This window comes from Sprattus sprattus, assembly GCF_963457725.1.
Source record: "Sprattus sprattus genome assembly, chromosome: 7".
Lineage (NCBI taxonomy): Eukaryota > Metazoa > Chordata > Actinopteri > Clupeiformes > Clupeidae > Sprattus > Sprattus sprattus.
In genome coordinates, this window is record NC_137926.1 from 29499769 (window position 1) to 29523803 (window position 24035).

Here is a 24035-nt window from a genome sequence, read left to right on the forward strand (position 1 = left end):
CTGGCTCTGACCATATTACAAAAGTATAAAAGTAGGCAATAAAATCATCACCAAGAAGTAGGTTAATAATAGGTTACTATGTTGCAAGTGCAATTCCGTAAAGAAGTTGATCTGGAGTTGGGTATTTGGGTATGTCATTACATCTTGTCTCCCTAAACCTGTGACCCGCCCCCCAACCACTAGATTACAGGCAGATCCACTCCAGAATCTGATAACATTATTGGATGTCATTCAACATGTAATTTCCCCACTAGCAGTATCAGCCTGATACTATCAGGTAAACTGTTTAGACTGATCGGACATTCATCTGTTAAAAGTTTGTTGACTTTTGCTCATTTCATTCGTGTTAGATAATGGCAAGTCCTGAAAAAGTCCTGTCAGGTTCAAACCTCAGGTGTCAAACACCTATAACATTACATATCAAACTGGCACCAGAGGCAAAGTTTCAGCTCTCACAACTGGAATCTGGCACTTGAATCTTGTTCGTCCGTCCATTCCCCATGTGAAGACCCATGTCCACAATCCACCAGGACTTTCCCAAGGGTAAAAATAGTGCTTTTTTATTCAAATGGGTAATCGTAATGCCATAAGAATATATTGTGTAAAGCCTGATTGGTGAGAATGTTGAACTTTAATTTAACTTTTGTGTGGGAAAGTCTCACTTTGACAGTGCTCCTGTCACTGATTTTGTAAAACATGACACAAAAGACTATATCGACTCTGCACACTTGTACCAGCATTTTACAGAGGGAAAGCGCTCAAAGTGAGAAGCATTAAGATCCAGCTCACTATCAACACATATTAAATATCTTTCCTCTGCAAACTGTCTTATTCCTCATTTTCTCCCTAATATGTAGTACAATGGGATTTTCACACACAGAAAATACAGAAATGTCTTTTAATCAAAGATAAAGGGTTCCTCTGTAGACACAAGAATAAACATTAACTGAATTTACACTTGATTCCTTACACCTGAAAACACTGGTTTATACACTGGTCTTACCTCAGTTTAAGGAAAAAATCTTTTTAGATTTTACATCAGTTGTATGTTTCTCTGTTAAGACACATGACATTGTCTATCTGAACTAAGCCACAGAGAAGTGATCTAGTGTGGACTAGAAAGGCCTCATAATTTTCCAAGAAACAGGCCCATGTGAGTTAAACCCTTGCTAAGGGTCCGGGGGAAACTAGGTTGCTTTGCAGATGATGCCCTTGCAAATAGTAATAAAATAAGAGCTGTGAGAGGTCAGAGGTGAAAGGTTAAAGCAGTGTTGCGACCCCTCCTCAGCAGGGACAGTTTCCCATTGAAATGCAATTCTTCCCAGAGTGCGGCCTTTCTCCACTCTCCTCCATCCCAAGCTGAGCGCCCAAGTTCCAGAAGCTGATCAGGAAGGGGTGAAATTGGCCTGGTAAGTTGAAAAGGTTTAAGCTCTTTCTACAATAACTCACAGCTATTCAGGCGTGGTGTAGGATCATGCTAAACCATGCAAAAATGTACCATGGTTCACCTGACTCACCCCCTCTTCAAATCTAGGAGTGTCTTTACTCAGTATTGACTGACAAAATATCTAACCAGGAAACTGTTGTGAAAATGGAAAGGACTTCTGGTAATCAAAAAGAAATCAGACGTCACACACACTTTGTCGATTAAATAATTGGTGACGTATTTAAAGCTAAGGCTGATAATTACAGGTTTTGTAAAACATCTGAGCTGTCAGCAGTGAGGTTAAATAAGCCTATGACATCCCAAGGATGTAGTCTTGTAAACTTGTAGTTGCTTATTTCTCTGTCTTTTGATTGTTACCTTGTTAGTGTTTGGTATAAAATATCTTAAAACCTTTAAGATGCAGCAATGTACTCTTTACTGTATTCCTACTGATTCTACTGGTTTGGAATGCACATCAGTCTAAGAAAAAAAGAAGTCCACAAGGTTATGCTTGGATTTTAAAAATTCTTTATGTGGTAACAAATTACTCCACATATATAATTTTACACGGCAACAGTTGTCACCACAGCAGTTATTGAGTGCTTTTATTTACAGGAAAAGAGTGACTACAGATCATAAATGTTACATTTTTTTCTTACATAGATTTTCATTTTTATTTCTACCCATAGGGTAATAGATCCACAGGAGCTCGGAGTGCATTTAAAAACACACAAACCTAGGTTATTCAAGCGTTTTTCACACTAACCATACAAAACACCAAACAAACACTGCACCAACACAGCCAAATAGAGCAAAAGGATAGCATGTTATACAGCTACAGAGTATATATCTATGATAAGTCCCTCCACAGATGCAGTCAAGCCTTCCTATTTCAAGAGAGCTCACAGAAGCCTGTCAAGGCAAAGCATAAACTCATTCCAAAACACTTACTTATGTGAAATGACAACTTTCACATTTGAAAATGAGCTGCTGCAGTGTAGATGAGACTGATTGTGGCTGCCGGCGGTTTGATTTGCAGTGACCCTCAGGCACCCGTTTGTTTTGTGACACGCTTGCGTGTGTGTGGTGGCTCCCACACAGAGAAAAACTCACAACCCCTACACTTCCTGGTCCCCCTCCACACAGCACTGGAGCAGAAACAGTTTTGACGTCCAACAAATAAGTCGAGCAGGTTGAGGTCGCTGCACCAGAAAACAGCTGAGGGATGAGACGGCTTTAATGACATTGAACAATTGCACTGACGTCAAGAGAGGCGCCGAGGGTAAACACAGTCCCGTGAATTGCGTAGTTCTGGCCATGGCTCTGCTCCAACTTGTTTGCTGAGCTGAGTAGCAGACCCAAGCCCACACTTAATAAGGGCACGGGAGAGGCGGGGGAGTGCATGTAAAAGGCACAGAAGAGCAGATTGTGATTCTCACTGAAGAGAAAGACATTTAAGAAAACAAAAAAAAAAGAAGGTCAGAGAAGTTTGCAGGCAAGCTATCTCTCCTCTCTCAGAAGACGTCTTGGCGGTCGTCGAGTTGAGACTGTGCCTTGTCTGAGATGAGATGGATGGGGCGACCACTCGTTCCTCTCCTCTGGCCTGGCTGGAGCCGTTGTACAGTCCTCATGCACAGGGCTGGCTGGGTGTGGGGGGGTGCGCCCCCTCTGATGAGGCACGGCTGTATAGAGGGCCCCCACCTTTTACTTGGCCCAACCGGTGGTGGCCTCCCCGTTGATGTAGGCGAAGCCGGAGAAGTGTTGCGCGTGCTCGTACTCGGTGGTGCGGCGCGGGGCGAGTGGCGCGTAGACGTCGGCACTGGCGCTGTAGCGAGACGAGTGCATGGGCGGGGTGGTGTAGCAGCCGTTGGCGGGCGGGATGTCGGGCCAGCGCGGGGCCATAGGCGAGGGGTGCAGCCTTGACGTGCTGCCCATCAGGCAGGGCTCCATGCGCGTCATAGGGCTGTTGAGAGGGTACTGCAGGGTAAGCAGAGGAGAGGGGGCATGGGTTAGTGCACTAGAGAGTGAGAGAGTGTACTGTACAGGATGTACAGGAAACGTAGGACAGTGAGCTAGGCCCCACTTCATACAGAATTACCTAAACCTAAGTATGACAACAAACAGCTTTTACATTTTTTTTTTTAGAGGGTGATATAGTTTTTTGTCATACTTGTATAGCCAGTATATCCTACATTTCCCTCGGGATAAATACAGTAACCATCTATCTATCTTTCTTATCAGTGGCTTTCAACTGGTGACATAAAAGCATCTTAATCTGTGTACAGGACACTGGGTGTCTGTAGGTTGGATGACAGGAGATATGACTACTATATGAGGTCAAGTCTGAGCTTTGAGTTTGACTTCAGTGAGTGGACAGCTGCTAGTATTTGTGTTGCCATAGGTTACCAGCCCGCAAACACTGAGGCCCCAAGTGGAAACAAGTGATACTTAAAAAAAACTCCACATGCACGAGAGCGACCGTACTACATAACGCTTTACTTGTGTACATCAGTGTCCCTTCCTCTTGACAGACCTCCTCAGGACAAAGCCTGTACATTGTGACCAATTTAATTTTAAATCGGGGAGGGAGAAAATAGGTCTGGGCGAAAAGATTCACCCTCTCGTTTCTAAATATACAGCCCCGACAGTCAGTCCCATTATGGTCTTCTGAGCGACGGAAGAGGAGAGTCATCCAGGGTCAGAGAGCAGGGCAGCCAGCTTAGTGACTCCTTGTTCATGCACAGAAAAGAGACTATTGAATAACAATATTTTAATAAACACGCTTCCCTTTCCTCCCTGACGCAAGCACTGACTTGGGGTGTTAGGGTAAGGAGGGGGGGCAATAAGCCACTGTTGAGTCCTGTGTGGGGTTGGGGGTGGGGGGTGCATTGGGAAGGGGGCATTAGGCCGGGACATGCTGGGCTGAGGCCAGGCCACCCTTCACTGGGGCTTCTGCTGTGTGGAGAGGGGGCACTGAACCGACCGCTGCAGAGGCACTGAGGCCCAGCTGATCCCTGCTCCACACAAAGCCTGTGTGTGCTGGAGGGCCCTTGACAGGAAATTACCATAGACACTGTCAGCTAGCTAACCCCCCGCTACCACTGACAGTGCACCCCTACAAACACACACACACACACTCACAATCCCTCACCGCCTCCCAACTTTTCAAAACTATTTAATGTATTTGCCTCACTGTTTCCTTGAACTGCTGACACACCAGTAGGGAATGGGCAGTACAATTGACAGGATCAGAGTAACTGTGACTAACCAGCAGTAGGATTAGGTGGAGCAGGATATTGCACCTAGTACACACACTGTACCCAAAACACTGAAAAGATGTACTACACTCTCATGGGACTTGAAGGAAACGAGAAGGAGAATCAAACCTCACAGCATAGAGTTCTCCCTCAGTGTGTCTCACTAGTGGAGACGTCCACCTGCTGGTGAGTGAGAGACCGACAGTGCGGTGCACTGGGAACAGGAGTCTGCCGTTCAGTAATGACACAGGCATACTGTCAGCCCCACAGACCTTTACTGCCCCTCACCACCTGCATTCAACGTGCTAACGAGCCCATCCGTCATTAGCATCCATATTAACATTCCTTCCTGACTTACGGGCCTTGTAAAATTCAACCTTTCAAAGGCCAGCAAGGAATTTACACTCCCGGAAGACAAAAGAGGGTGAATACACAACACCGAGCTTCCATTATTCAGCCATGAATACATACACACACACACACACACACACACACACACACACACACACACACATATGTCATTATGGAGTTACAAAAGGATGGATATAGGAGTGACTATAAATACTAAGAAGATAGGCTTGTGTTCATCTGGACCTCTTGGTCAGTTTTCATGATCACCCTCACAGGTCAACAGAACTCCTCTCATTGAAAAGCATAAGCATTTACACCACTTCCATAGAATCTTTCCATAAGACAGACCCCACAGACGAATGCAAAGCTACTTTGGATTTAACTGTTAACAAAGAAACATTTATGAGTCAAAGAAATCTCTTTAGCACCTCTGAAACGCTGTCATCCAACAAGAAAAGAATCAAAGATGTGTGTGTGCGTGCATTTGTAAATACCTGTTTGCGTATGTGTGTGTATGTCTATCTTAATATACTATGTAAGTGTACACCAAAATGTTAAAACCTGTCCCCATCCCAAAGTACAAGGTGCAAACTACTACACTGCGGTAAGGTTTGTCATCACTTACAAAAACATTTTCAGAGGAGATATGTGCAGTGCAATGATATGCTTATTTATATTTCACATATCCTACTACTATGTTAAATATCACTCACGCTTACGGGGATGGTTGTGTATCTCTGTGTTTGTGTGTGTGTGAGACTGACCTGGGTAGGGGTGCGGTGGTAGGCAGGGTAGTGGAGGGGTGTAGGAAGGCCTGTTTCATGGGGCAGACTGGGGTACTGGCTCTGGATTGGGTGATGGTGCTGGTTAGTGTAGCTGCTGTAGTTGTAGCTCCCCGTGTACCTAAAGCAGGCAGAGAAGGGAAACAAGAGAGTTAATGTCTTAAACCCTCCCAACACATCCTACATTTGTGAGGACAACCGAGACACTGACAAAAGTATTAGGATGTTCACATTTTTAAGCAAGCAATTTTATAGCCAGTGAGAATTTTCAGTGCGACTGTCTGTCTTTAGTGAAAACATTTGGTGAGACATGTGTGTGTAAGTGTGTGTAAGTGTGTAACAGTGTGTGTGTGTGTGTGTGTGTGTGTGTGTGTGTGTGTGTGTGTGTGTGTGTGTGTGTGTGTGTGTGTGTGTGTCTGTGTGTGTGTGTGTGTGTGTGTGTGTGTCTGTGTCTGTGTGTGTGTGTGTGTGTGTGTGTGCTCACCCGTGTTCATCCCGGTGTGGGTAGACTGGCATGCGGTGGCTGGCGGCTGGAGGGGTCACGGAGGGGGGACTGCGCATGCAGGAGACCTGGGATCCGCCTTCAGATGGAGAGCCTCCTGATGTTGTCACTGTGTACGTAAGGGACCAGGTATATGACTGAACAGCACCTGGCACATGCACACACACACAGAATACACACATATGGAACACATGTGTTGCAACTGTGCTTTTTAACCATAATGTAAAAGGCAGTGACCAGGTTCCCCTCAACTCTGATAACTTCAGGATACTTTCTATACTTGGTAGTACAATGTCTATCTCTTGCCAGTATTTTATGCATTTCAATATTCATTTCCTCTAAAACATGACATAATTGTGCTGTGAACAGGAAGAGCCAGACATGTGCTGCTTACCTGTGGTGGTGGCTGCGCCGGTGTATTCGGGAGACTGGGCAGAGGTGGGCGAGCTGAGGGCCGGGACTCCGACCGAGGGAACGGATTTGGCGGGAAAGTAGACCGCAGGGGATGAAGGCGTGGTCTGTGTCAGCATCATGTCTTCAGCTCGCTCGGCTACGAGGAGGGGTAACAAAGGTCAGTCACTGCCAGGATGATCACACACTGGTTGGTGTGTACTTCCAAATGATAAAGATACAAGAGCAAACTTGTATCTTGTACACTTTAAGTGTTTGTTCAGCTGAAAACAGTGTTTATTTTATTGTTTTTAACACTGAGTGTATGTTGTCATTGTAAAGCACCCTCAGATGCAAGGGTCTGCTAAGGGTGAGGGCATTGAGACATCCACTCAAATAGATGAACAGAGGTAGGTGTTGCGCTGCTTCTCCATTGGGTGAAGCTCACACAGAGGTGTCTGAGGCTGGGGCTGATGGCTGGTCTGGACTCACCTGTGCTGGCCTCTCCCTTCATGGCCCTCATCAGCTCGTTGGCCCTCTCCTGGCAGTGCAGGGACTCCAGCAGGTACAGGACATAGTCATCAAACATCAGGTGGATCAGGTGAAACGAGCCTGAGACGAGCAGGAGGAGCAGAGGGGTGAGACCATGAGGCACGGAGAAAACACTGCATGCACATAGACTGCACATCAGACTGCTTGTGAGTGTGTGTGTGTGTGTGTGTGTGTGTGTGTGTGTGTGTGTGTGTGTGTGTGTGTGTGTGTGTGTCTGTGTGTGTCTGTGTGTGTGTCATATTTTGAAATTACTGGATTAGCCATGTATCATTCTACTAAAATGAGCCAAAGATGATAAAAGGATTGTCATATTGCAATTTGCAAGGAACTGATGCTATTAACAGCTGATCATTGAAAAGTATCAACAAAGAAAATATCAAGAGAGACATACAAACATTTTACAAAACACTATCAAGAAATGTATCAACAAAATACTTGAGACGAATATGTTTAGAAGCATTTATCTTGTGTTAAAACCCATACTGCTGACCAGACTCCTGGGAGGGAAACTGCAGCTGAAATAGTTTAACTTAGTCCCCCTTCCAAAGTCACTAGCACAGATATGACGTCTGCACCACAGTCCATGAATGAGAAGGAGTGCGAGAAAAAGAGAGAGGGAGAGAGAGAGAGCTTGGGTGAAGCGTGACACAATTCACACATTGTGTTGGTGGTTGCAGCTCCCCGCACGCATAATAAACACCGGCCGCTATTCAGCGTGCGGGCGGCAGCACTGCCGGCTCGTAAAATGGAGAAAGGAGGGAGACTCGGGAGGGGGGTTAGCCTTTGTTAATTAGCTGTTTTCGTACAGGGAGCTGCATTATCAAAACACTGCAACCAGCTGTGTCTTTGATATTCACAGACAGGTCCGGAGGGGAGGGGGCCTTCTTTATTCTTTCTTCCTTTCGCTCTCTTGCTCTCTGGCTATTTTTCTGCCTCTCTCTTTTTCTTTAAAAAAGGAACTCTTGCCATGAGTGGCAAGTTGGTTAGACTGGGCCACTGCCTGGCCTGTCGGCCATCTTGTCTGCAAATTGGAGATTGTTGGGAGAGTATGGCCAGCTTCACTGGTCTGACGTACAGTGTATGCTCGTTAACTACTATGATTTGAGTTTACTGTTACATGGTCAATAAACAACAATAAACAACCTAAATGCACGTTCAAGGTTTGTTTTGTTTCGTCAAGTAAAAAAGAAGGCAGTTGAGTGTCCCAAACATCTCTAGCCCTCCCTCCCACTGTGAAGCCCCGGGCAGGTGGACTGTGGACTTACCGAAGCTTGGTGCGCTGTGGAGGGTCATATCACGGATCACCCGCGTCCCAAAACATGACCACATGAGCAGGAACTGCTGAGCTACCCTCTTCAGGCTCCCGGGTCGCTTCTCGGACTCCTGAAGGAGACATTAGCATGAGAAAAGCCCTGGAGGAGAGGAGGAGGTGGGGGAGCAGAGCTCCGAGGAGTGAAGAGGGGGTCGCTTTAACCTATAGGTCCACATCGGCTTAACCACCAGGAACGCCAAACATGTCAACAAGTCAACTATTTGATTTGCCCCTGGGGACACACCCACCCATTCAACTATTGTCTGGCAAGTCCGGGATGTCGCCATGGCGACCAGATTTTACAAGCCCATATCTTGGACATAATGGACGCAAATAGGGGCCATGAAGACATCATTAAGTTGGAGAATTGCATAACAAGTGCCCTGGTGTCAGTACAAGGTGATGACGTTGGCATTCACATGCACAGCTCACATTCCCAAAGGCACTATTCTAAATGACTGGCTATTCCAAAACATTCCAGGTTCCTCAAGAATGGTTCCTCAAGAATGTTTAAAAAGAAAGATTTACACACCACAGTAAAAAATCATACAGATTGTGGAAATTGTTACATGGGTTAAATGTCTTCTTAATTTGTAAACAGACCGCATATAGATGCCAGTGTTGGTGATAATGCGTCAAATAAATGGAGTATGCTTACATTGTTTCTCCATATTTATTTCCGAGGAACTAATTATTGAGGAACTAATTATTTTCCTACAATTCTAAGATGACTCCAACCATTCAAACAGAAGCATTCTGGTAGCCATTAATTCCCTTAAAGGCACCCAGTGCAACTTTCGAGGCTTGAGACTCGAAAAATAAACATTCAATTTCTAGTCTTTTTTACACGTAGTAAGTTTAAATAAATCCATACCATTACATATCGACATTCAAAGAGCAAAGATGAGACGTCGTTGTGTGGGGAGAGGCCATTTTTCCATTGACTGGAATCCTGCTTTATTTATTGGTGGCACCAATAAATAAAGATTGTTGGGGCGATTGTTGTTGTTTACGATTTTCTATCAGTTCTCACCACACAACGACGTCTCATCTTTGCTCCTTGAATGTCGATATGTAATGGTATGGAGTTATTGAAACATACTACGTGTAAAAAAGACTAGAAATTGAATGTTTATTTTTAAGCCTTGAAAGTTGCACTGGGTGCCTTTAAAAACTCACACATTATCATGTCCAGAGTAGGATGTTAGTAACTCAAACATTATCATGTCCACAAAAGGATGTTAGTATCTCACACATTATCGTGTCCAGAGTAGGATGTTAGTAACTCACACATTATCATGTCCAGAGTAGGATGTTAGTTACTCACAAATTATCATGTCCAGAGTAGGATGGTAGTAACTCACAAATTATCATGTCCAGAGTAGGATGGTAGTAACTCACACATTATCATGTCCAGAGTAGGATGTTAGTAACTCACACATTATCATGTCCAGAGTAGGATGTTAGTAACTCACACATTATCATGTTCAAAGTAGGATGTTAGTAACTCACACATTATCATGTCCAGAGTAGGATGTTAGTAACTCACACATTATCATGTCCAGATTAGGATGTTAGTAACTCACACATTATCATGTCCAAAGTAGGATGTTAGTAACACACACATTATCGTGTCCAGAGTAGGATGTTAGTAACTCACACATTATCATGTCCAGATTAGGATGTTAGTAACTCACACATTATCATGTCCAGAGTAGGATGTTAGTAACACACACATTATCGTGTCCAGAGTAGGATGTTAGTTACTCACACATGATCAGGTCCAGAGTAGCATGTTAGTAACAAGTGGAACAGACTGAACTCACCTTCACTACACATCTGTCCACCATGGAGTCCAGCCATTCAATGTAGGCTTCAATGGGCGACTGGTCCTCCAGCAAACGATCAAACTCTTGATAAACTGACCAAAGAGGGAGAATTAAGTTAGTGACAATCTGCTTTTGAGAGGATGAATATAATTCAGTTTAAAGCCTCTGAAATGGGAGCCAAGTCGGCCCAAGCAGAGATGTCAAGTCTCATTGTACATGCTTGGAATGACAGAGCAACTGCCAAGAAAGTGACCCACATGGCAGCTAACTCATGCCGGATCCGCGCCAGATCCGTGCCAGATCCGTGCCAGATCCCTGGCAGAGTCAACCAATATCAATAGAGAGAAATGGGACTTTTCTACTGAAGCTCCAGACAACATCCCCAATCTGTCCTAAGCGGTGGTCCTCAATACATACTTCAAATCAAAGCTGGCTTTCTCTAACCAAACGCTTCACTGCAGATTAAAACATCAGCCATGACCACATAAAAGAGAAACACAAGAGGAACTCCAAACTCTCTGTCTGTCACTTTATCTCTTTGGAATGACACAAACAAACAAATCTCTGAACTTAACACCCCACCCCCCACCCCCGGTCAGACAGACAGAGCCGACACTAAAATGAATTTGAAATGCTTCGGCAGGGTGTCAAGGATGTGGGTGAACCTGGTTAACCTCTGAGTGTGCATAATTAAATCTTGATCTGGTGGTCGTGGGAATGATCTAGCACTCACTGACAGCCACTTAACCAAATTCAAAACAAAACAAAGAGTTATACAATATTAAACCTATGTTCTACCCATAAATTAGACTTTCAGTTCAGATGAATAGGATGGGAAAGTGCTGCTCGGTTTTCATTCTGCAAGGCGTAGACAAAGGCAAGACATCGCAAGGCAAGAGACCCAAAATCTAAACAACTAACCAACCAAGTAAAAAAAACTGACAGCTCTGCAGAACTCACTGTGCTGAAAAAAGAATGCAAGCCGTAATTTTCCATGTTTATTGAACAAATCACCAATTAACCAACTAACTAACCTACTTAAAACTATTTTAACCACTAAACGACCAATTTTCAGAAGCTTGTTAACAAACTAACAAAATTCTCTAACTAACCAGTTAATCAACCGACGCAAAAGAGAGCTGGTGTGTGTCTAGCTTACGCTGGACGATGAGTCTGCGCTGGTCCTCTCGCGAGTCCTCCATGGTATAGAGCGTCTGCTTGGTGATGCTGTTCAGGTCCACGTTCCGCCAGTCTTCCAGCATCTGAAACGTGATGTCCGCACTATGGATTACTGTCCGCGAAGCCTAAAACAACATACACACAAACATACACATACATCAACACAGTCAAACATAATTAACATAGGCCATTACAAGTAATGCAATAAAATAAAAAGTTTATTTTTAGTTTGTGTTTTTTATATTTTTAATATCATCAGAATAGAAAAAAAAATGAAAATATACTGTATATGCTACCTGGCATAGGTGGTTTAAAGAAGTCTGCCTCTTTAGAATCTGGGAGAATCTTCGAGCCACTGAAAAAGAGAATATATTTTGTTATTTCTTTATATTACTTGAGTGAGAATTGTCCTCTGGGAGTGTCAGTATTTCTCACTGCACAGACTGTGTATTCTGAGTATACTGAGTGTTGTACGATGTGTGTTGCTCAGGCACATACACTCAAACTTGATGTTCCTCAGGTTCTCCGGCAGGTCATGCAACGCAATCTTCAGCCAGTCATCCAGCTGTTTGGCAAATTTTCGAATCACCTGCGTCAAACTTGGCAAGAAAAGGGGTAAAAAAGAAAAAGCAGTCCATTTATTTAGCATTTCAGTCAGTTTAAAATGTTTACTTCACTTACAGATAGTTTATGTCCGAGCCTCACTGGACTTTTATTTTGGCATCTTTGTTTTGTAATGGGCTCATATAGGTTTGAGAGGGCTGACTGAAGGACCCAATGGTCAGATCTGATTGTATTATTATATAGGACTCATTATATGAAGATTAGCCCTTGATACGGTAAGTACATGACTCCGTCTTTGGAAGCCAGGTGGTAAAGCTGAATGCAGCTGTTAATGAGTCAATTCAAAAAATATTATAGAATTACACGAAACTACGATGAAGGAGAAGAGAGTAGTGGTATTCCAAAATAATCCAGTGGGGGAAAAGGAAGTCTCTCTTTCTTTCTTTCTCTCTCTCTCTCTCTCTCTATCTCTTGTTCTTTCTCTCTCTCACACACACACACAAATACTCAATCACTCACTCACTCGCTAACTCACCTGTCTGGCAGTGCCTGGAGTACAGTGGGCATGAGGACCCCAGAGATGGCCTTGTAGAGGATGGAGTCGCAGACCCCGACGATGTTGACCACGACGGCAGAGCACATCACGGGTAGCATGTGGGGTGGCATGCCCTGCCAGAAGTGCAGCAGGAAGCTCTGGACCTGTAGACAGCCATGGCCCAACGTTAGAAACACAGACAACCACTCAAGCATTCACCGGTGCCGGTGTAAGACATGCAGAAGCCACGGACAAAATGTTTTACTTCATGTTAAAGGACAGTTGGTGAGAAAAGACTGAAACTGGTCAGTTTATTTGGCACAAACACTTCATCTCCTTTTAAAGGTGAATTGGTGCACTGTAAACCTGAACAAGTTCAGAGAACTCAAAACTTTTGATGTAACTGATTACATAAGAAAATTTGAGTACATATTAGAGGTCGACCGATATATCGGTCGGTCGGTGTATCGGCCGATATTTGTCATTTTTTAATCTATCGGCATCGGCCGATTTAAAAAATAAATAAATAAATAATAATAATTTCTTGAAGTAACAACACATGAAAACATAAAATGTGACGGATTCAAGTTTTACAAAGAATTCTCCCTTCCCCCCTCCCCCCTCCCACGGCCCACACAGCAACCCTAAAATAAAAACAAATCATAGTCTGTACACATACATATATGTATATACATTGAAGAAAAGAATTACTAAAATAATAATAACAAAAATAATAAATAATACATTAAAAAAAGGGGGAGGGGGGTTCTCTGGATTCCTAGATTATGGATGTTTGTAAGTATTAGGCTGTGTGTGTGTGTGTGTGTGTGTGTGTGTGTACGGGGGCACGGACTTCAGACTTAAGATACTAGTAGGGGAGTAAAATTGTGTGCATCTACTTATTATTAGTGTGACGCTTTAGCATGCAAATTAATGGGAAAACTGATAGATATCGGCCCTAAAAATCGGCCAAAAAAAATCGCCAGCCCATATCGGCTATCGGTTAACCCTGACCTCTAAGTATCGGCATCGGCATCGGTTATAGAAAAACCCATATCGGTCGACCTCTAGTACATATATTATTATTTTTAAGTGAACTTAACTCAAAAATTATACATCGGCATCGGGTTATCAATTTCATAATTTTTGAGTTCTCTGAACTCATATTATTCCAAAATCGTAAAGGATTTAGCCTCGTCAGATATTTGTGTTTCTCTGGGTCTTTCTCAAACTAGTTATTACGCCCTTACAAGTTTTTGAAAGGGTATCTTCCTTATGTTCCAACTTCTTGCGCAAGCTCTTACTGTAGAGAGAACTGTCATTGGTTGACCGCCTTCCCAGTTTTGCCACTGCATTTACATTTACATCTGTGATTTAGCAGATGCTTTTATCCAATGCGATTGACAAGGAATTTTGCATTTACAGATCATGAGCAGTTTAGGTGTTCACACTTATACACTTGGTTAGGAGGAGTGGGGAATCGGACTAGCAACCTTCCAACCTCTGGATTACTAAACGACTCCTCTACCTTAAGTCTGCTGTGTCCTTCTCTCATCACAAGAGCTTTGCAATGGTGTTCTCAACGACGTTGATGACGTCAGATACTAACACTTTTTGAGTTATCAGTCAATGTTAACTCAAACAAATACATTCCAATAAAATTAAAACGTCTGCACTTGCTCAGAAAACTAATACATTTTAAGTTGGGTCAACTAAATACCAGGTTTTAAGTACTGAATACATAATGTTAATGAGTTAGTAGAACTGTCTGGGTTTACAGTGTGGATGCATATATAAACACATGCAAATGAGACACAAAGTGGTCGCTAGGAGGAGGGTGAAAGAGAAGAAAGAAATGATTAATAGACAAAAACTGTCTTGCCTCATCAAAGTTGGCCCGTATGACCGTGTCCAGTATCCTCTGGCAATGGGTGCGATACATCATAATAAACGTGGAGACCTGGGGGAAGAAAACAAGATGGTCGTTAGACATGTTGCTAGCGCTTTGTTTGATACACTTTTTCTGAGGCTTAATACTTTTTTGTTAATTATTAATCCGTCATTTGATTTAAACAAAATTAAAGTACAATCTAGGCATTACACAAGTTAACAGAGGTGCAAATTATGTGACAACCAAACATACTCTCACATTGAACAAATATACGCAAGAAACAATAGATTGCAAAATGCTTGTGCAAGATAAATTCCCTACACCAAGCCATGCCAGGAATACACTGCACTGTATAAAAAAAGGCTTTTGAGATCAGCAACACCACAAACCATTTAAAATGACTGCCTTCTCTTTAAAGCTGGACAGCTAGGGCCTGTCCTTTGTCTGACGCGAGATCTTATTATCTGCCCCCAAAAGATTAAGAGTTCGCCAGGACCCAGCACATAAATCCTCCAGGTCCTTCTTTAAATCCCAGCACGGTGCGGGGCAGGTCCGGAGGCCAGATGAAAGGGACAGCCGGAGGGGTGTGAAAGTGTGTGTGTGTGTGTGTGTATGAGAGAGAGAGAGAGAGAGAGAGAGAGAGAGAGAGAGAGTGAGAGAGAGAGAGGGAAAGAGAGAGAGAGTGTGTGTGTCTGAAGGGCTCGATGGGGATGTTAGTCAGAGGGGAGGGAGTGTGTGGGGGGGGTGTAGAGGCTGAGCGTTTTAGAGTCCTGTTTACCTTCTCCCCTGGCAGGCTGGCAGGCAGATTTAGGTCTTTGACATTTGGAAAGTCTGGCAGAAGCGTCCCCAGCTTGGAGCGCGGTGAATACGCCACTGTCTGCTTGGTCACCTCCTTCTTGCCCGTCTCGTTCACCCACGCTGCGCCCTTCTTGGAGTACATCACATCGTAGTACTGCGAGCTCTCCTTCACCGCAATGCCATAGTAGTGGTACCTGAGGGAGAGGACACGGACAGCAACAGGCTTAAATCTCTCCAACCTTAGTCGGGGAAAACATTAATCATTGAAAAACATATATGTTTGTTCCTGGGTTGTTAAGCATTTAATGCTGTAAGCCCATTTTGGCTGCACGGGCGAGAACACAAACTGCCCTGGGAGGCAAGGAGTGTCATTTGTATGGGAAACACAGGAGAGAGTTGGCTTACTTTGACTGGCCTCTGGTTCCAAGTCTCCGTGTGGTGAGCTGAGGGAACTGTTGTCTTATGATCTGTTTAGCAGAGTGATAAAGAGAAGTTCTACAATGATTTGGTTGTTCAATACAGGGGTAATTGCTTTTGTTGACCGAGAAATATTAAAGGAGTCAGCTTAAAAAAAACAGTCCACATGGAATAAATACAGAGACACTGCAGGCCATTGAAACATCTGAAACATTGAAAAGCATGAAGGATTGTTTCTGCTTAATATTTTGTATAAAAAAAAGAAACATTTTGGGGTAGTTCCTCTTTTCTCTTTTTATGTGTGCGTATGTGTGTGTGCGTGTGTGTGTGTGTGTGTGTGTGTGTGTGTGTGTGTGTGTGTGTGTGTGTGTGTGTGTGTGTGTGTGTGCATAAGACTGGCTCCTCGGTCCAGTCCAAACTTTAGCAAACAGTGGAGCTCTCCATTGTGTGGGATGAAAAAAGAGGCCAAGCTGTGAAGTTTCTGTCAGGCCCCGTTTGATAAATGAGCCCAGGCTCCCTCTCTGCTTTTTGTCCTGAATCAATGAAGCCTCCCTAAAGGATACCCCTCGCTGCTCCGGCCACTGATCTAACATTCCGCAACATCTCACCCTTCCAAATTTCCTTTAATTACACATTAATCCAAGCCCCCACTCTTTTTCAATATCCTCCGACAGGAGCTGGGAGGGGCACGGGGGGGGGAGGCATCAGGGGTGTTAGGGAGGTGTGTGATGGTGGGTTGAGGGGTTGTGGGAACAGAGGACATGGTGTCTCTGGGGTTAGGGTTGTCCACCCAAAAGGTTTGCACAGGCATGTTGATGTGTCAGGTCACCCGTGTCTCATGTTAAAATGGATTGATCTCCATGGTTTGCATGATAACCAAAATGATCAGAAGCGCATGTGTCTACCTAAAAATCACACAACAGCAGACAACTTGATGTGGTTGTAAAATCATAAATGATTCCTTCCTGTGAACCCTTTTTGTCCCAGTTTAGTCTAAGACCTGAGTTTCATACTAGATGCTTTTTTTCTCTTTTTTTTTTTTGAAAAAAAAAATGTAAATTAGGAAAAAAAGGGTACCACTCAGCTGAGCAGTGGGGAGCTGCTTACCTTGCCGAAGCTGGCTGCGTTCACCGGCTGAGAGTCGTGCTTCTCGCAGAAGTCCAGGTAGTGCATGTAGAGAGCATTGCGAGGGACGCACACTCCTTCTGCTATCTCATAGTTCTCCTCCAGCCTGGACACACGCACACACACAGGCCTGGTCAGATTAGACCACACTCAGTGGACAAGGGTTTGGCCGCTCAGATAGTGTTCTCTCTAAAGTCCAAATTAGCCAATTAAAATGCTCCCAGCATTACGTGGTGCTGTTACAACTTTGAAATCGAAATGACAGAAATGGATATGAACATGTTGTTTTTCTATGAAACACGACATAACCATGTGTATAACAGTGCTCATACTCACACTGAAGGTTAAAGGACAGGGATTCCAATCATTTCTGAACATCAGGACACATTCATTTTCTTAAATTCTTTTCAATAAATTCAGCAGGGATACAATTTGAGGAAATGGCCAAATACTTTGTGAAGAATCTGTTTTAATTCATAACTAGACTATTGCAAAGTTTTGAGAGTGAAAACATATTTTGAAACCTGTTCTTTAGACACAGTAAGTGATAAATGAAATGTATCTAGATGAATTCTGACAAGAACTGTCTAGATGTTACAAACATTACTGCGAGTTATATAATAGACATTGACTTTCCTTTAATGGGATGCAAATTCATACATGAATACAATTGACTCTCTTCCATACGATGAATGCTTTCTGTATAGAGGAATGTCTAGTGGATTTCTTTGGATCCAAAAAGTTAATTTCCAAAGCAATATTAAGAACATCCCATTTCATATATTATGTGTTCACCTTGCCTCCTGTTGCTTTTCACTAAGTCTCTTCTTTAAGCTCAACACAAACCCTACTCTACTGATCTGCTCACTGCAAATTCAAGCTTGGCAGTTTGCCAGAAAGGGGGGGTTTTCTGCTGCAAAGTCCGAAATGGGATGATCAGTGGATGTCAGTCACAGAAATGAATGCAAACATGACTACAAATTACAAAATGACTAACTGCTTCCCAGTACAGCTGATTAGGTCCCGAAAAATTCTTCTGATTTCAAAAGACAGGACCTTTTTTCAACTAACTGTAACTAACTTTGTTCCCCTTTCTGCTTTTATTCTCTCTCTCCATGTCACTGGCTCAAGCAGACAGGCAGGACATTAGCATGTACGAGCACGACACAGGCAGTGAATGTAAGATGGCCACTTACCACTGGAGTGTAGCTGGCGTGGAGTGACGCTTACATGCTCTGTTGTTCTCCTTTTCCTCATCTTGTGTGGGGGAAGAAAAACACAAAACCATCAGATGGATTGAAAATGTAGTGCTAGCTGAGTTAATAAGCTGGTGATCCTGCTGATCATATTCCACACTATGTTAATAATACACGCAATTGGTATAACAACACTTTTTTGGTAACAAAAATCTTGTTTGAAAGTTTTTTTTTAGCTCATTTGCTGATTTATTATAGCACATAAAATCGTGACATTTATTTTACAAACATATGATTAAGCAAATCATTTGCAATATTCTGTTTTAAAGATTTGACTGCTTGCTGATTAAGATTAGTATCCTAAGAGAACAATTCTGAGGTCAAAATAATAATAATAATAATACTCAAAGAAAATATTTGAAGACTTTTGGAAATCATTAAAACGTGTAGCCTATGACAATATGTTAATTCAGCAATTGCATTATTTTGGCAACTTTTGTTTTGAGGTTGACTGTGTTAGGGTGGTCTTACTCTCATCATTGGACAAATTCCCCAGAGACGTGTGGCTGGAGTACCGCTTGCTCTCGCTCTCACTGAGGCATCTCTCAATCCAACTCTCTAGAGAGGGGTGACAAGGTCTTGGGGTCAGATACGATCTTAAGGGAATAAATAGCTCAAACAACAATCTGCATGTGATCCTACTGACACGGTAGGACTGTGAAGGAATTCCGCCATGCAACTGTGAGCGGATTTATGATGAAATCGGCAATCTGGACTGTAGCAACAGGTGCATCAGTGACGGTGCGATCTGAAAGGAGTTACATTTGCATAATCAAACGAAGCAGCATTGCGTTGAATGATACTTCACCACCATTAGCTGATTCATCGCTTAACTGTTACTGAGACTATGGTAAAAAAAATACATTATTTTTATTTCAAAATATGTGCAATATTAATAAGTGTAAGCTACATAGACCTGCCTACGACTGCTCTTCAAACCTCAAAAGAAAAGGGACAATTGGACAACAATTTATTGTGTGGGCTTTTGAGCAGCTGGGATTCTCTTTGAAATGTTTTCATCAGAACGGCAGGAATCCCGCATTGTTCTGAAGGAAGCTTACAAGCGCGTGCATGTTCCACTAGGTTCTGTTCTGCGCCATACCGGCGCCTTTGTTCCTTTCTTATTTTTTACTACGGAATAGCGCGACTGGTGTTCTCTCTAGTGGCAGAAACAATTATTAACAGTTACAATGTTTGGGTAGACTTTGGGCCTACCTTAGTTCCTATTTCCCAGACTGGTTGTGACAACTATTGCCATGGCAGCGGTTCCCAAGGTAGACTGTGGGCAAAGCAACAAGTTCCGGTTGTTCCATTAGAACAGGTTAAAGTTCATAGGAGAACTTTCGAGACTGAACTTTAAGTGGTTAACTTAAACCTTTGCAAAAATGTACGTTATAGTAGAGTCTGAGTGGATTTGAGAGAGTGTTTGGTAGGTCAGTTGGACAAATACTTTATCTCACCACAAATATTGGGTAATCTAGACTGCTTCACAAGCAGTGCCGTCACTGATGGAGTTTTGCGAAAATGCCTTATTTTTGGAAAACAAATAAATAGGCTGTGCTTTAAGATTCGGCCTACCTGTAACAATCTTGCCTATATAGGGGAGACCGGGTAGGGGTCATATACACAGAAAGTGGTATTAGTGACACCTTTAAACTTATGCAACATAGACCTACATGATTCGTCTCTATTGGCCTTTTTCCTTCACTATTTCAAACACTTGCCTCAAAATGCAGCAGGTGCCATGGGGACAGTTAGCAGTGGCCAAGGACAACTGTAACATTTAAGTTTACGGCAACAGTCATGCATGCATTATAACCAAAACAGTAAAGTAATAAGGTTTTTTTCTGTAAGGTTGTAGCCTTCAAAGCGTTTGGTTTCAAAATGCAAGTGAGATAGATAGTCGCTTACAAAACAAGAGTAGGCTATCACATTGTTTGCAATAGTGGCTAGCCTATTTCTCTTGCTAGCTATGCTTGTTGGCTGCAACCTAAGGTAATGCGTAATTCAATTGTCCCCAGCCGACCTCCCCTAATATTTGATCCGATATAATTGGAATATAACACACTGAATGCAGCGAATGAAATACTAGCATCTAGTTCGGAAACCACTGATCACAAACCACCTGTTACTTGTGTTCTAGTAAAAACGCATCAAGTGTGCAGTCATAATCTTGCGCAAATCTTCAAAACGACTTAAGCTAATAACTTTTGACTGAGACACAAACTGAAAATTTGAACGTAGCATGCTGATACCATCGCACACGTTGTCTGTGAGTTTCATCGCATTTCCTCAGACACCAGTTGAGAAATTGAGCAAGTTACAACTGTCCCCATGATACCTGGTCTGGCAGGGCTATTCTGAGGCTATATATTTTAGTTGTGATTGTAATGAGTTTTGTCCTCATTTTCGTTCACGGATAATGGACGTTTAAATCTACAGTTTTAATCTCAAACTACTTTTTATTTATTTTTTCCTCATGAATGTAGACCTAGTCCTACAGTTGCCAAATACATAATTTTGTATGTATAGATTGGTATAGATTGGCCTACCTGATAAAAATGAGTCCTTAGTTACTTATATTTTCAGTTTGCCATTGCCCATTAGATATAGGCCTATTAGACTATTGCCTGTATATAAACAATATCATAGCCTATTCACTGGCTCTCTGCAATGCTCCGTATATCCTACACTGCATTAAACATACGCCTATGAATTTAATGTAACTAAGATAGCATGTTAATTTGTTCTCTTTTTAATATGTCTGATTCTGACAAGACTTAATTGTACCATGGTGGTCTGTTGTCAGTCTATGGAGGATAAGATAAAGGTGTAAGCTAATTGAATCATTGATCGCATGCACAGCTAAAGTAGAGCTCTAAATAATTGGATTAAATTCCATCTAAAGTTGAGACGGATCTAGGATAATTTGTTGCAATGCCCCTTTAAATTAGGCGTCTTATGTTCTGTCGCATTAAATAATTAATATACAAATAAACGATCGAAAAAGTAATAGGAAAAATTAAAGGAGGCCATCATATCTGAACTGTTTTTAATTTCTAAACTAGCCTTACAAACATGTTTTAAACTCAGAAATATGTCCTCCAAATTCGACAGGCTGCTTCATTACACTGTTTACAACAAGATGTAACTATTGTGCGCACTCAGAACTTTCAGTTCTGCCTAGGGCAGCAGTCCAAATCCTAATGCACTAAAATAAAATAGGAATTATTTTGTCTTAAGGGCCTGATGTTGCAACATTAGAGCAATATTATTAATACGTTCAAAACCCACATTTTTATTCTACTTTAATGACACAATTCCACTGCATTCTAATTTACTACACTTTTACGAGCAGGTGCACCGTAAACAAACTCGGTTCCGGCCTCCGTCCAGGATGTGATCATGTTGAGTGCCAAAGCAATTCAAACCTGTCATTAAATTCCTTTTGCATCCAAACTTATGTTTCATGCATTTCTGTTGAGATTCTTTCAGACTTGTAGAGGTTATTGTATTATTTTAGATTAACAGACTGGAGGATAATCTGTTTGACAGGACCAAAGGCCCTCACTCCCTCTTCAGCTATGAACATAACACTCAGATACACCCTTAAACAAGTTAAATAAACCAAAAATCTTTGATATCAGAGATGAGGTCCCTTGCTCCCAGGCCCCAGTATCCATGAGCTCCAGAAACCTCCTAGCCAGCTCTCTCAAGCATCCCAGCTTTCCAATGCATCTCGGCCCCAGGGAGAGAGTAGACGGACCAACCTGTGGAATCCATATCCGGCTCCTCCAGCAGCCCACAATGCATCCTCTTTCCATCCACAGTGCTCACGCTCCTCCAGCGGGGAAAAGAAAACAACACAACACCGCGTTCTTGCAGGACTGCCCCTCTTCAGCGAGCGTTAGTGCCTCTCCCTCCGCCCGTCCGTCCGTCTGTCCGTGTCTCTCAGCCTGCTGCTGACCACGGCACAGGAGCATGGGGGAGAGACAGTGAGAGGAGAGAGAAGAGAGGCTGGCGTTGGGAGCCAGAGGACCCAAAGGAGGTGGGGACAAGGAGGTGGGGTGGGAGGGGGGTCAGAGTCTCCAGAAATCCAGCGGGGGGAAAAGCCAGAGCCGTCAAAATGTTTGCTGATGTTTCATGGGAAAGGCTGTGGTTTTATAGGAGCCCTGATGGGGGCATGTCATTGATAGGCTGGGAGGCTGATGAATGGCTGCGAGTCAGATGGGGATGTGGCAGGGCTCACTGGAGGCCTTTTGTGGGGCTGTTTTGAATAAGAAAGGCTGCCTCCCCAGAAAAAAAGAGGCTTAGATCTACGCAATCCTTGCACTGTGGCCTCCCCGTCTTCCATTATAGCATTTAATACGTTTTCATACCCCCTCCTCTCTCTGTCTTGCTCTCTCTCTCTCACTCTCACACACACTTTCACTCAAAACACTTCCAACACCCGCAACTTTTTAAGTCTCCAGTCACTTTTGCAGACTTTTGCTTGATGTCTGTGTCCTATTCCTCCATGCCTACGAACCAGGACATTGGTGGACACAGATATTTCTCCTTTTAAATTCACCACTGTTGTGAGCAAAAAAGTGTCACCATCTTTACAACTATATTAAACCATTCTTCCTCTACTCACAGAATCCACATTTTGAATATGTCCCCTTGGAGAGAAGGTAGGCCTGTCAAAACTTTGGGGGGACGTTTTTTGGACTTTTTGCTCGACTTTTCACAGAGTTTGGCGCACACTGATCTGGAGGGGTGGTGGGGGGACTCTCTCTCCCCTCTCCCCTCTCCCTCTGAGGCAACCTTATTTGAGTGTGCCTGGGAGGAGAGCAGCGGCCACAAAAGAGGGAAGTAAAAGTGCAAAGCCCGAGGCTGGGAGGCTCTGATGGAGTGCCTGTGAGCTGGAGAAGAGAAAGCTGTGATTAGAATATGAATGGAACCATGGGGGGAGAGAGAGAGAGAGAGAGAGAGAGAGAGAGAGAGAGAGAGAGAGAGAGAGAGAGAGAGAGAGAAAGAAAGGGAGGGTGAGAGAGAAGCCAGAAGAAGACAGAGTTGGAGAGTTAGACAGGGAGAGGATAAGGCAAAAGGAGTTGAGCGAGAGAGAGAGAGACAGAGCGAGAGAGAGAAAGAGAGAGAGAGAGAAAGAGAGCACGCATGAGTCAGTTGTGTGAGAGAGTGATGGAGGGGGAACGTTGGAAGGAGACCTGTTCTAGTCCCAACACATGCATTAGACAGCAAGGCTCTTCAGAGCCACGGATACTCAGGCATGAATATACACACACACACACACACACAAGAATGCATGCACTAGCAGCTTCAACCTCTTAAGTGTGTAGCTACGCTTCGTTAGCAGGTACATTTGGGAATGTAAGGGCAAAATGTGCAATAAAAAAAACATGTCCAACAAATGATTAATACTTTTCTATGAAAATCACAAAAGCAAAAAGGTAACTATAAAACTAAGAGCAGACTGAAATACTAAAGTGGTTCCCCAGCAATGCAGTGTACAGTACTACTGTAAGAATTTACAGATGTTAAATTGCCAGGGGCTATTTGACCAGTTGGGGAGAAGAACAAGCTGTTTAGCCAATACTGTCTTTCTGTTTCTTTTTGACCAGCATCATGTAAAATGGTTGAGTTGAATTACAAAACTCCCTATCTGGGTGGCCGATGGAAATGAGAAGGTGTGTTTGTGTCTCCTTTACATGAACATGTATTATCCGTTTGAAGTACATTCTGTCAATGGTATGTTCTTGTGCTTTAAGCACGTCTGTGGTTTGTAGGCAGAGTTGGCTCCTACCATGCTAGCTGCTCTAATTGCCTTGTGTAGCAGTAAGGCATTATAGTGTAGGTACTCTTGTTGAAA

General features: G+C 43.1%; 1 protein-coding gene across 1 annotated transcript; it reads right to left on the reverse strand.

Moving 5' to 3' along the window:
* Positions 1 to 3130: 3130 nt before the first annotated feature.
* On the reverse strand, positions 3131 to 21979 carry rfx4 (regulatory factor X, 4; the record flags this gene model as incomplete). The annotated part of the gene is made up of 18 exons (XM_080841993.1): positions 3131 to 3403; positions 5799 to 5937; positions 6301 to 6466; positions 6713 to 6868; positions 7201 to 7320; positions 8526 to 8643; positions 10399 to 10493; positions 11561 to 11705; positions 11877 to 11935; positions 12079 to 12179; positions 12680 to 12843; positions 14562 to 14639; positions 15349 to 15562; positions 15774 to 15835; positions 16893 to 17016; positions 18107 to 18167; positions 18638 to 18724; positions 21937 to 21979. The coding sequence occupies 18 exons, from the start codon at positions 21977 to 21979 to the stop codon at positions 3131 to 3133; spliced, it is 2205 nt and encodes a 734-aa protein (XP_080698119.1).
* Between the last annotated feature and the right edge of the window lie 2056 nt (positions 21980 to 24035).